This window comes from Doryrhamphus excisus, linkage group LG10, assembly GCF_037039965.1.
Source record: "Doryrhamphus excisus strain RoL-2023G ecotype Guam linkage group LG10, RoL_Dexc_Guam_v1.1, whole genome shotgun sequence".
Taxonomy (NCBI): domain Eukaryota; kingdom Metazoa; phylum Chordata; class Actinopteri; order Syngnathiformes; family Syngnathidae; genus Doryrhamphus; species Doryrhamphus excisus.
Genome location: NC_136366.1, coordinates 10,961,228 through 10,973,735, shown reverse-complemented (window position 1 = coordinate 10,973,735; position 12,508 = coordinate 10,961,228). Strand labels below are relative to the sequence as shown.

At 42.9% G+C, this 12,508-nt stretch overlaps 2 protein-coding genes across 5 annotated transcripts in view; one reads left to right on the top strand and one right to left on the bottom strand.

Moving 5' to 3' along the window:
- Positions 1-943: 943 nt before the first annotated feature.
- On the bottom strand, positions 944-7,576 carry LOC131111290 (secretory carrier-associated membrane protein 1-like). Of its 3 annotated transcripts, none has more exons than XM_058064091.2 (9): positions 7,288-7,576; positions 5,685-5,771; positions 5,410-5,502; positions 5,206-5,335; positions 4,166-4,294; positions 3,748-3,907; positions 3,623-3,674; positions 2,600-2,717; positions 944-2,537 (listed from the first exon to the last, which is right to left on the bottom strand). In XM_058064091.2, the coding sequence occupies exons 1-9, from the start codon at positions 7,342-7,344 to the stop codon at positions 2,350-2,352; spliced, it is 1,014 nt and encodes a 337-aa protein (XP_057920074.2). In that variant the 5' UTR covers positions 7,345-7,576; the 3' UTR covers positions 944-2,349. The 3 variants fall into 3 exon arrangements, with proteins under 3 accessions (XP_057920074.2, XP_057920073.2, XP_057920075.2); XM_058064090.2 differs by having other exon boundaries at positions 3,573-3,674; positions 7,288-7,575; XM_058064092.2 differs by lacking the exon at positions 7,288-7,576 and adding an exon at positions 5,934-6,043 and having other exon boundaries at positions 3,573-3,674.
- Positions 7,577-8,009: 433 nt separating this feature from the next.
- Positions 8,010-12,508, top strand: part of ap3b1a (adaptor related protein complex 3 subunit beta 1a) — a 36,734-nt gene continuing 32,235 nt past the window's right edge. For both annotated transcript variants that reach the window (XM_058064086.2, XM_078794080.1), the window contains exon 1: positions 8,010-8,352. In XM_058064086.2, the coding sequence (XP_057920069.2) occupies positions 8,228-8,352 (125 nt within the window). In that variant the 5' untranslated portion in view covers positions 8,010-8,227. The remainder of the gene's footprint in view (positions 8,353-12,508) is intronic.

Sequence of the window (12,508 nt, the reverse complement as noted above, 5' to 3'; positions counted from 1 at the left end):
TTTAGTTATGTTTAGTTATGCTTTAGTGTTGCTAATTTATGTGCCCTTATGTTGTTGAATGCCAGGGGTGTCCAGACTTTTCCACCAAGGCTGAAAATCAGACAAAAGTCTTAAAAACGTTATGTATATATATTTAAAGATATCGCTTTGTTTACTTTTGCACTATTAGTTTAGCTTATCTTCGTATAGAGTATATTAAAATGAAACAGGTCAAGCACTAGGACCTAGCGGAAACCGGCCGCTCAAGCTGAAGCCCGTTTACTTGGAGGCCGCTTACTAGGTCGTTGATTGGTTCAGCTGGGTTTTTGTGCTTGTGTGTGATTGGTCCTCTTGCTGTCACTCTATGAGCGTGTGTCCTCACACCCTAGCGTTTTTGGTAGTTAGCCAGAGTCCTATTTAACATCTTGTCTTTAAACGTGTTGGACTTTTGTGCTGTCCGGTGACGTCATAGATGCTGTGCCCTGTGTGGACGTGTCTTGTGCCCCCTCCCCTTTTTTAAAAATGTAAATTTGGTCCACGATTGCATTGATTTCGTTTCACAAATCACAGGGTTTGTTTTAGTGATTTAAAGCCAATAGTTTAAGATGTAGATTGAACACTAATTTCCATTTCTTCAGCATTTTAGCGATCATGAAAGTAGAAAAGTTAGTCAACATGGTCGGTACAACACGTCCAATATGTATTGTGTATACTGTACACACTACGATATTGACGTTGATCTTCCACGGCTTTACACGTTGTGTAAAAACTGCCCTCCCGTGGTCAAGCGTTGCTAGTGCACCTTGGTTGGCTGTACACCATTGTACACTCACAACTCAAAAAAAGTAAACTATTAGAAATACTATCACACGTATAGAATTGCTCCCATCTAGTGGTAGACCGATGCTATTGCACCCTGGTTGGTCATATTCCATTACAATCATACTGCTTTTGCTGTTATTTTATGGAAGAAAAACCAAACAACGTGAGTAAGAACTTTTTAAATCTTAATACAAGAACAAATATACACTGCTCACATCATTACATCATGAAACGGAAGCCCCAAAAAAAACAGAAAATCTTCATTTACAACAGATGACAAAATATTCCAGTCATAGAATATATGATATAGATTCATTCCACATGTTTTTTTCACATTTTGATTGCCAGTGTTTCTATTATTTTGATTCAATGCAGTGTATTCTGCACATTTCTTCACATCATTATGGATACTTTACATCATTACGTTACACGCTAAAAGGCCTCACTGGATACTTTAAGACTACAGATGTACCATCTTTTTTTCCCCAAACTAATACCGATAACTTTCTGCTTCTCCAAACCGATATAACTTTTTCTATGTGTACTTTTTTAAAATTTAGATTGAAGTGTAGTTTGTCGCATTTGGGGGTTAGAAGCACTGGAAGAAATTATTTATTAGTTCTAATGAAATATCATGACCTGACTAATACCAGGAGAAGCAGCGTATAGAAGGGGAGGAGCTACCTGCTGTGGCCCAGCAAGGTGCACTGTATTCGGGTACACACTCCGAGCAGCTACACACTTTTCAAACTCTGCGGCGCTGGCGTTTCAGGTGGCTGGTATGACAGGCCGTTCAATGTCACAGGCAGGCTTGATTGAGCTATTTTTAAATATTATCGGTATGATATAATTCCCTCATATCATAGACCCCTTTTTAAGACTTATGCTCACATTTTCAATGGGGAATCAAACTCGGTCAGCTTGTCGTCTTTCTTCTTTTAGTCCCATTTGAGTGTTTTCTACTTAAGACATCCTGAGGCAAAGTGAGGTAAAGGTGCAGCCAGCAAGGAAGTTTATAAAGTGCAAGCTTGTGTGACTTGACTGAAAGGACATAAAGGCCACCGAGCTCAAAATAAATAGTTGTATTCATATTATTGTTTCAAGGTCATTATGCTTAGTTTTTAAAGTAATAATAGTAAATAATTATACATGAATTGTTATAATAGTGTCAGGCTGGGAAATCGTGACTTTAAAAGACTTAAACTGCTTCACTTTCAGTCATTAGGAATGAGGAATTATAAAATAAATATTGCATTAAATATAATTTTTAAAAGAACCAGTTATTTTAAAATTTAGAGAACCGTTTCTAATAAAATTGTAAAAACAAGAACTCTAAGAATGCAAAATTATGCTAATAGAACGCGCAGCATTCGGTTAGTGTAATACAGCACCGCACCGCCAGGGGGCGGCAGAGGTACATATCAAGTTTCTTAGCTGGCATTTGGTGGTGTTGTCTAATGTCAATTAAGGAAGTAGAAAGATCGTTTAAAGAGACATTCAGTGAGTTGAACGACATGTTGTGGGGGAGTGGTCGCCTGTTTGATTCCCTTACTGGGGCTGAAGCGTCAGGAGGAAAGAGGAAGGGCTCAGATCTGCTCCCTGAAGGCCCCCTGGGCCGCCCTTGAGGTGGCGTTGGCGGCGGCCGTCTGCACCGTCTTGTTGGACATCACCCCCGTGGCAAACTCCTGCTGGGCCTTTTGGAAGCTGGCTCCGGTGGTGCGGTACATGGCGTGGACCTGGCGGGGAGGGGACGGCGGTTTTAAGTCACGCACGGCACGGCACGGCGCTGGACTTGTACCTTTTTGAACATGATGAGCGACATGACCACCAGCGAGGTGAAGAGGGCGGCGATGAGGATCATCAGGACGCCGACCACCACATTGCGGTTGAGGACCGACAGGGCGGAGATCCAGCCGCTGGGGAGGACGGCAGAACGTGGACATGCGCAATCAAAACCAAACATGGAAAAAGATGGCAGATAAGAAGCCATGTGGATAATATTTTCCTATTATAATATACCCGTGCGGCACGACGGTCTAGTGATTAGCGCGCAGACCTCACAGCTAGAGTTCAATTCCACCCTCGACCATCTCTGTGTGGAGTTTGCATGTTCTCCCTGTGCATGCGTGGGTTTTCTCCGGATACTCCGGTTTCCTCCCACATTCCAAAAACATGCTAGGTTAATTGGCCACTCCAAATTGTCCATAGGTATGAATGTGAGTGTGAATGGTTGTTTGTCTATATGTGCCCTGTGATTGGGTGGCCACCAGTCCACCCCGCCTTTCGCCCAAAGACAGCTGGGATAGGCTCCAGCACCCCCACGACCCTCGTGCGGATAAACGGTAGAAAATGAAAGAATGAGTTCTCCTCCTATTTTGTGTGGAAGTGGTAACTTTTTGGCTTCTTATTTTGTCTTTCCCCACCCTCGGCCATCTCGGTGTGGAGTTTGCATGTTCTCCCCGTGCATGCGTGGGTTTTCTCCGGATACTCCGGTTTCCTCCCACATTCCAAAAACATGCTAGGTTAATTGGCCACTCCAAATTGTCCATAGGTATGAATGTGAGTGTGAATGGTTGTTTGTCTATATGTGCCCTGTGATTGGCTGGCCACCAGTCCAGGGTGTACCCTGCCTCTCGCCCGAAGACAGCTGGGATAGGCTCCAGCACCCACCCGCAACCCTCGTGAGGAAAAGCGGTAGAAAATGAATGAATTCACCCGCTTTTTCACCCCCCCCCCCTGAAAGTAAATAAGTCTTCCAAAACGCTTCCTACCTCGCTCCCCACCCGGGAAAGCCCACCGCTTGGATGATGTAGACGCCCACCTGGCAGACGTAGACGAAGAAGAAAATAAAAAAACTGAAGGAGCTGTCACTCCTGTGGCCAAAAAAAAGAAGGAAAGGAAATGAGCGACAAGGAAGGAAGGAGGGAAGGAAAGAGCGCCACTCACCTGAAGGCGCCGTAGACGGGGCGGTACCAGCACACGAAAGAGCAAGGCGTGAAGATCAGGAACCAGAGGATGGCCATGCCAAAGTCTATGCCGCGTGACGAGTCTATGCAGAACCAGGCCAGGCAGCCCACCAGGTTGGCCAGCAGCACCCCCGTGTGGACTGGAGGACAAAGAGACATTGGTATGTACCTTCCAGGACCTTGGTGACCAACTACACTTCCTCTGGTGTGCCTAATGTTTTTCCCTCGACATCGCCACGCTGTGAAATGTGACATGAACTTGCGGTTTGAACTCTGAGTCATGTGACACCGCCAGCGGACCGCATGACCGCAGCGTGTGATCCCGCCGTGCCTCGGTCACTCGGCGCCTGTGGCTGCGGAACGTCTGCTAGTTGTGATTGAGTTGGAAAAGAACGCACACATCCACAGGTAGTACATGATCTTCACCGTCTTCTGGTACTCCACCGGGATGTCCACAGTGATGTCCTGGTAGAAACACGGACCCACCGGGAATTTGTCTGGCAGTGGGGGCCAGTTCTTCCTCCTACCTGCATCACATGCACACAAAGATATACATATAGATATACATATATAGAGAGATAGACAAAATTTAGAAAAATGTACATAAATTCAAACGTCAGAGTGGATATAGAAATTCAGCATCAAAAATATTTTTAAAAACTTTCTTTTATTTCATGCATTTTACTTATTTTTCTTTCATAACTTGTGGGAAAAATATTACAGATTATTTTACTACCACACCTACCACACTTTTTTTTTTTTTACTAATTTATAAGAAATTTTGATAATCATTTTTGTTATACTTTTTTGGAAACTTTATGAATTAAAAAAAACAAATTATTTTTAAAAATACATTCAAATGTTTTATTTTAAATTGAGTAAAATATTATTTTACGCATGAAAAAAATACATTTACATATTTTCCACACTAACAGAATTGTTTTTGAATTTACAGAAATATTTTATACATTTTTGTAAAAATAATTTTTCCGCAAAGAGTCTTGTTTTTTAAAAATTTGTGAAATATGGTTGTATACATTTAAAAAAAAACATCCTTTTAACTTTCACAAGATTTAAAAATATATATATTTTCAGTTTTTTCAATGTATTTTTAAAAGATATTTTAATTTCTCTGCTACGTTTATAAAATCTATTTCCCCGCTAACACAATAGTTCTTTTATTGTAATGAGATTTTTTGGTCCACTTTAAAAGTCCGGTTTTTCCCACAAAGAGAGGGAGGTGTTTTGGACTCTGATGAACAATGCGTACTCCGTGTCGATGTCGATGTGGAACGTGTACGTGTATACGTGTGTATGTGTATACGTGTGTACGTGTATACGTGTGTACGTGTGTACGTGTATACGTGTATACGTGTGTACGTGTATACGTGTGTATGTGTATACGTGTGTACGTGTATACGTGTCGCCACAAACAGACCTCCAGAGGCAGAGAGAGACTGCATCTCTCGCTCTCGTCGGTCCAGTTCTGCAGCCTTCCTCTCCAGCTCCTCCTGCCTCCTCAGCAGCTCGCCGGCGCCCCCCGCCTGCGACGGTGCTTCTGGAGCGCCCTGCCGAGGTTCCGAGTTTACGTGAGCTCAATGTGCATTGCAGGTGAGAGATGGTGGTGGGGGTAGGGTGCTACCTGTGTCCAAGGCTGCGAGTGCGCGGGGGGCTCCTCTGTGAGCTTCATGATGGCGGGCTGCGTGGGAACCACGGGCTTGGCCACCATTGTTGTCTAAACGGGCAAAGTCACTTCATTAGGTACAACCGCAATACAACACCTGCTTCAATGTGTCAACATTTGCAATAAAGTCATAAAATGCAGGGCTAATATGGACATATTAGATTGTGTAGCCCAACCTTTCAAGACTATGATTGACAGCTGGGATGACGACGGTGTTAAAGAGAAATACTCACGGTAGTTTTGGCGTCTGTGAAGGGATTGTACTCGTCTAACGCTGCCGTCGCCGCAGTCGTCTGTCTTGCTTGAGTCACCGACGAATCCTGCAACAAAGCAAAAGGAAGGGGTCATCATTGACAATAAAAGTTGACAATGGTTGAGTCCACGTGTCATGGAGAAGACGCCATGAACACGTGTGCAGCCCACGGCCTGTTTTAAAAGAAGAATGGAAGGAAGAGATGCAACACGTCCTAACGTCACGCTACCTTGCTTCCCATCTTCCAGCTCCATGCACACTAGCCTAGCATCGGCCGTCACCACGCCAAAGTGATGCTCGGGAGCATCCCTCCCTTCACTGATGATACCCTCTCACTCTATTATATACACACACACTCGCAGGCTGCAGCTCGTCACCGGACCCGCCTCCTAAATAATTCACACCGCCTTGTTGTGAAACTTTAATCTTGGCGTATTGCAGCAGCATCCATCCTTCCAACATTGTTGCAGGGACAAGCTGGCCTCGTTTGTGAACAAAGTGGGCCGAGAGCCGGGTGACGGGGGAGTTGTTCTGTGGGGCGTGCGCCCAAGGGGCAGGGAGGTGGGCCTCGCTTGCACATGCTAGCATATGCCACGCGAGCCTCGGTTTCAGCGAGCCCGGAAGGCTTGCGTTCAGCGTGTCAGTGTGTTAAAGCCAGGATGCTGTGAATAATTTACGCTGGAAGCATGCGGAAATTAGGCCACCAACATAAGGAAACCCTCAAACTTATGCAAAAACTCATAACTTGACTAATAATTTGGACTGCATGAGAAAGTGGAAAGGAAAAAAAAAACCTTGTTGAGCAAGTACATTGTACAACACAGCAGAAACACAACCAATGTTGTAAGAACAGTACATAATCAGTTATTTACAAATATTTGATTAAAAGAGTACCCTAAAATGGCACGGCGGTCTAGTGGTTAGACCTCACAGCTAGGAGACCAGGGTTTAATTCCACCCTCTGCCATCTCTGTGTGGAGTTTGCATGTTCTCCCCGTGCATGCGTGGGTTTTCTCCGGGTACTCCGGTTTCCGCCAACATTTCCAAAAACGTGCTAGGTTAATTGACGACTCCAAATTGTCCATAGGTATGAATGTGAGTGTGAATGGTTGTTTGTCCATATGTGCCCTGTGATTGGCTGGCCACCAGTCAAGGGTGTACCCCGCCTCTCGCCCGAAGACAGCTGGGATAGGCTCCAGCACCCTCCGCAACCCTCGTGAGGAAAAAGCAGTAGAAAATGAATGAATGAGTACCCTAAAATATTTAAGCAACACCTTTATCTAATGAAGCCATATTTGAATCAGATTCACATCTGGTCTGGAAGCTAGCAAGCATAGATGACATACATGACTGATGGTCTAGCTAAAAATAAATATGAATGTTCTGTCATTAAAAGACACAATAAACTCTTGACAAAATAATGTCCAAAACCGAGAAAACATCTGGTTGCCTCTGCTTATTGGCTTTGAAGCAGCTTTATATCGAAGTAAAAGTAGTAACGTTGTTTGGGTAGTGCAACGGATAGCAATGCTAATGTGGCTAACTTTGCATCAGCTGGGGTCTCGTGAGCTAACAAGCCTTACCTGAAAAGGGTTGTCGAGTTCCGGGTCCGCAAAGGGGTTCCTGTCGTATCCCGACATTGTGCTACCTGGATCCGATTATATATTTGAAATGTAATTTCAGGACACACTGCTTAAAAAAGTAAATTCTCCCAGGCACACTACAAACACATTGGAAAAGTCCAGCTCGAACCGTGTAACACTGTCCTCAGAGACACTACCGAAGAGAGATTAACCGCCTATGGGTACTCGGTGAGTGTCATATACTGTAAATTGGACCAATGCGGAAGTAGTACCTTACGTCACATTTTCGACGTGACAGTTTAATCTGAGATACTTTCTAGGTGATTCTCCCAACAATTAACCAATTTCTACAATGCTGGGCCTACAATTATAATTACATTTTTTAAAAAATGAAATCCATTGTAATCAGAGATCTTTACGCTTGTCTATATTGACAGTGTCAATTTACTCTTCAACAAAGTATCTTTGTTCAGTATAGCTTTGATTTTAAAAGACAAACTTTAGGAACCTTGTTTGTTGTGGTTCAAATCGGTATTTAAGGACACATTTGAGAAAACATCTGGTTGTCGGGCTATCTGAAGAACTAAAACAAAAGTGTGTCACATGTTCTTATAAGGCTGTCTTCTGACCTGTCATCATAGAAATACAATTATAAGAAGGCATGTAAATACGGAAACCACAGGCTCATTGCTTTCTAGTTACAGAGGAGCTATGTCGACAGTACAACCCTGTGTCATGTGACACCAACTCTAGCTCTCACTTCCGGTCATGCGTGTTAAAAAAAAAAGTTGGACGAAAATCTCAGGCAAGTTTTCCCCTGCAGGAGTTTCCACAGCAGAAGCCACACCGAATTAACGGAACATTTAGTGGGTATTTCGTGGATTTGGAAGTGAAGTGGAAGCGTTTCGCATTTGGGTGGGAATTTGTTTAAAAGCGGAACATGTCGACGAACGCTTTGTACAACGACCAAGGAGGAGCAGAGGCTGCGGTGGAGGCTGGCCAGGAAAGCACCCTGGCTGCTACCACTAGTGCAGCTTTCGGGCTTTTCAGCGCTGACTTCAAAAAGTAAGTTAACATGATTTTTACATGAAACTTTGTGTGCGTTGCCAGAAACGTGTGCGCCACGTTGACTTAACATTTCGGCATCCCAAGTCGTACAAACCCATCAAGCTAGCTAGCGACGGTTAGCCGCTAAAGTTGTGTAAAATGTGAAAACTCGCAGATTAAAGCTTCATTTCTTAGTAGTTCTGACCCGTTTTGCTGGATAGTTCAATGATAACGCGCGTTCAAACAATGTTTGTGTGTTTCTTGATAGCGTGACACTTATGAATGACATTTTCTACATACAGTATGCCATCAAAGAGCCGTCTTACACCAAAAACACTTAACTTTTGACAAGCAAATTAAGTTAATTGATTCTATACCCGACTGTATGAGTGAATTTCTGCCAAATAGGATTCCTTATAAATAAATGAAATATTTTTGTAGTTGTGGAGCATAGAAAAACAGTTTACGACCCTCTAAATACGGCTTTTAATGTTAATGGAGCCTTGTAGACATGAAATAACACCCCTATAGTCACCTTTATACTCTAATTACCCAATATAGTAGACACAATAAGAGAAACAAAGACATATGAGACATAGAAAATCTTTTGTTGTTGTGGAGCATAGAAAAACAGTTTACGACCCTCTAAATATGGCTTTTAACATTATTGGAGCCTTGTAGACATGAAATAACACCCCTATAGTCACCTTTATACTCTAATTACCCAATATAGTAGACATAATAAGAGAAACAAAGACATGAGACATAGAAAATGTGTTTTCCACCTTCAAAATGCGTTTTGATGGCGGTTAATTGATTCTATACCCCACTGTATGAGTGAATTTCTGCAAAGTAGGATTCCTTATTAATAAATGAAATATTTTTGTTGTTGTGGAGCATAGAAAAACTGTTTACGACCCTCTAAATACGACTTTTAACATTATTAGAGCTCTCTAGACATTAAATAACACCCCTATGGCCACCTTCACACTCCTATTACCCAGTATAGAAGACATAATAAGAGAACAAGACACAGAAAACCCTTTGACAAGCAAAGCATTGACGTGATGATATGTGGTATGGAAGATCATAACACTTACTCCGGTTGCCATACACACCATGTATCCAGGTCTGGCTACTACATCTTGTATCTTGTATCCGTGCCAAGAATTAGGCAAAATTCTGCTAGATATGCATTTAGGAGCTAAATTATGCATTTGATTTCGAATTTCACCGTTTCACCCTGTAGTTATTAGTTTGAAACTGCAACTACACAAGTTTAAAACATCTATTAGCCAAATAGTTGGGAGTAGTTTGGTTATTTGTGTGTTTGCGTTGCATTCATTACTTTCACAGCATTTGGCAGGTCATCTGTCATGTCACCTTGCTACCGCTAGAGGGCAATGGACCACTACGCTACACTACATTTCTTTTGCCTTTTGTTGTCTTTACTGGAGTTCATGCAGCTTAACTCTTTAGAAAATCACATGAAACTAATATGAATGGAAAATTTGAATGGGTATATATTATTTGATTCATAGAAACCATGAATGGGGTGTTTATTTACCTCAAGCTGTAGATATTTCTGTTAAATGAAAACTCACCTCCATTTAAAGCGGTAAATTGATTCCAGACCCGACCACATTAATGAATATAGTTGGTAGTCAAATCCCTTTTGACTTAAGAAGCATGTTTTTTTTTATAATAAGATCCCTCTAGACATGACATGACTTAACATCCAACATTGACAGTCCTGTTATTGTCCAACAATTGTGCTACAAGGGACTCTAAAGGGCTGCTAGAGAGCTTACCAGTTTGCCCCAAATTTATAAACTTAAGACAGGGTTTCAAATGGAGCAGACAAAAGGGACAAAGGAAGAACCCACAAACTTACCGCTTCCACACGGAATGGGAGGAGAACCGTTTTCACTCTGTATCCATCCGACATTTTTTTTTAAACAAAGATTTCTAGTGCATGAAGAAGTGGAAAGGAAAACCTCTGGACATTTATCAACAGGTGTGTTGCACAACACAACCAATGATGTAATGGCAGTAAGGAGCAAAGAATGAATTAAAAACTGATTGGGAGGTTGCCCACAGCCACAGTTGTTAATGCCAATGTTGTCGGCCTTAACAACGGATGCTTCCTGATATTCTTTCGATGATGGGATCCTTGTGGTGCAGCCTAGGTGATGAGAAGTAGCCCAGTCCTGCACCAGATAAGGTCTTCACGTTTGCCCCCAAAGGGGCGTGAGTGACCACAGACCAGAAGGAGGTGGAGTCAAAGGGCAGAAGGAGCAAGGAATCATGTTTGCGAGGCATGGACTGCATGCAGCAGAAGAAGGAAGGCAGAAGAACGCCAGGCTGACAAGGTCTTGTGACTTCATTTAGCAAATAAGGAGGAAGAGACCAGCGAGTGTTTCTGCACCCGTGTGACAGTTTGGAAGCGCACAAAGCAAACAAAGCCGGGAGCGCAGCGCACACAGCCTCAAGCAGCAGCAGAAGCTCAACTTACTTTCTCTGGATGTACTCTTTCTGGGCTCCAGAAGGAACATCTTCCTCTTCCTCCTCCTCCGGTAAGAAGATCTTGGTCTCCTGGACGGATGGCTGCATGGACGTCAACTTGTTGTCTTTACGCTCGGAGGCCGCCGGCGCCGTCAGGACGGCGCTGACGTCAGCCGAACACCTGCAGCTGTCCTTGAAGGCCGGGCTCAGCCAGGAAGAACGGTCCCTGACGCTGCATGCCGGCGGGGCCAAGAAGGCGGGCCGCGACGGGTACGACTCCATTGCCTTAGGGTGCTACCTGTGTGCTTGCCTTCTAAGCTGGTAACTGTGCTGCTGAGACCCTCTACCAGCACACCTTTAACTAGAATAACTGTAGACCCCCACCAAGGCCAAGATTAAGATCAAGGCACTAAGAGCCGAAGTGCCTAACTGCCTTGTTTTGTGCACAATAGTTAGGTCGGTAAATCCTACAAAAGGCAATGAAACTCTTTAGCAAACTGATTAATTATAGTGGAAAAACATGATCAATGTGTCAGTTACTTTTAATCAATGCTTGGGGTCACATTTCACTAAATGTCCTTAATGAGGAAAATGAACATGTTCTTTAGATAGTAACATTTTTGGTGCATGGTAAGAAAAAAAACTTGCATTGTGGGATTGATTAAGCTGAGGAATGTTTGTGCAGAAAAAGTCAGCATTATGTTGCTCCCTGCTGGGGAATGATCTCCTGAGCATTGTGCAGGTACACAATGCTCATGCACTGTGTGACAGCGTTAGCATTAGCTAAGGAATGGGCATTGGAATGAGTCATGCTGTTGCCATGGTGACTCTATTGGTGTTTTTGGTGGTTGTTGTTGTTGTTTGGCATGGTCAGGTTCTTCTTTCCCGTCCCGTCCCGTCCACACATGCCATGTCTTATCGGAGAGGCTGACACAGATGTTGCCCCAGTGGAAGTTTCACAGACCTGTCAGCTGCTGAGTCTAACGTTGACTGGAGAGGACAAACGTTTGATTCCTCGCCAGCTATAGCCGAACCCCTGAAATTCATCTTTTGAGAATATGCACACTAAACCTCACAATGTTATGATGTACCAGTTTCACCCTCGGCCAGACTATGGCTGCTTTATATGGGAACATTGATGTCATCACTTTTTGAAGTTTGGAAAATTAAAAAAAATCAATTCAGTGAATAAATACATGGAATTCTAGGAAGAAGGATTGGTGTAATCCTTTGTTTATGGTGGTTAATTGATTCTATACCCGACTGTATGAGTGAATTTCTGCACAGTAGGATTCCTTATTAATAAATGAAATATTTCTGTTGTTGTGGAGCATAGAAAAACAGTTTACGACCCTCTAAATACGGCTTTTAACGTTATTGGAGCCTTGTAGACATGAAATAACACCCCTATAGTCACCTTTATACTCTAATTACCCAATATAGTAGACGTAATAAGAGAAACAAAGACATATGAGACATAGAAAATCCTTTTTCCACCTTCAAAATGCGTTTTGATGGCGGTTAATTGATTCTATACCCGACTGTATGAGTGAATTTCTGCAAAGTAGGATTCCTTATTAATAAATGAAACAGTTTTGTTGTTGTGGAGCATAGAAAAACTGTTTACGACCCTCTAAATACGTCTTTTAACATTATTAGAGCTCTCTAG

Coding starts and splice junctions, on each gene's coding strand:
- LOC131111290 (XM_058064090.2), bottom strand. CDS start 7,344: ATGTCGGGATACGACAGGAACCCCTTTGCGGACCCGGAACTCGACAAC. Junction 3,675..3,747: donor CCCGTCTACGGCGCCTTCAG/GTGAGTGGCGCT, acceptor TTTTGGCCACAG/GAGTGACAGCTCCTTCAGTT. Junction 2,718..3,572: donor TTTCCCGGGTGGGGAGCGAG/GTAGGAAGCGTT, acceptor CGTCCTCCCCAG/CGGCTGGATCTCCGCCCTGT.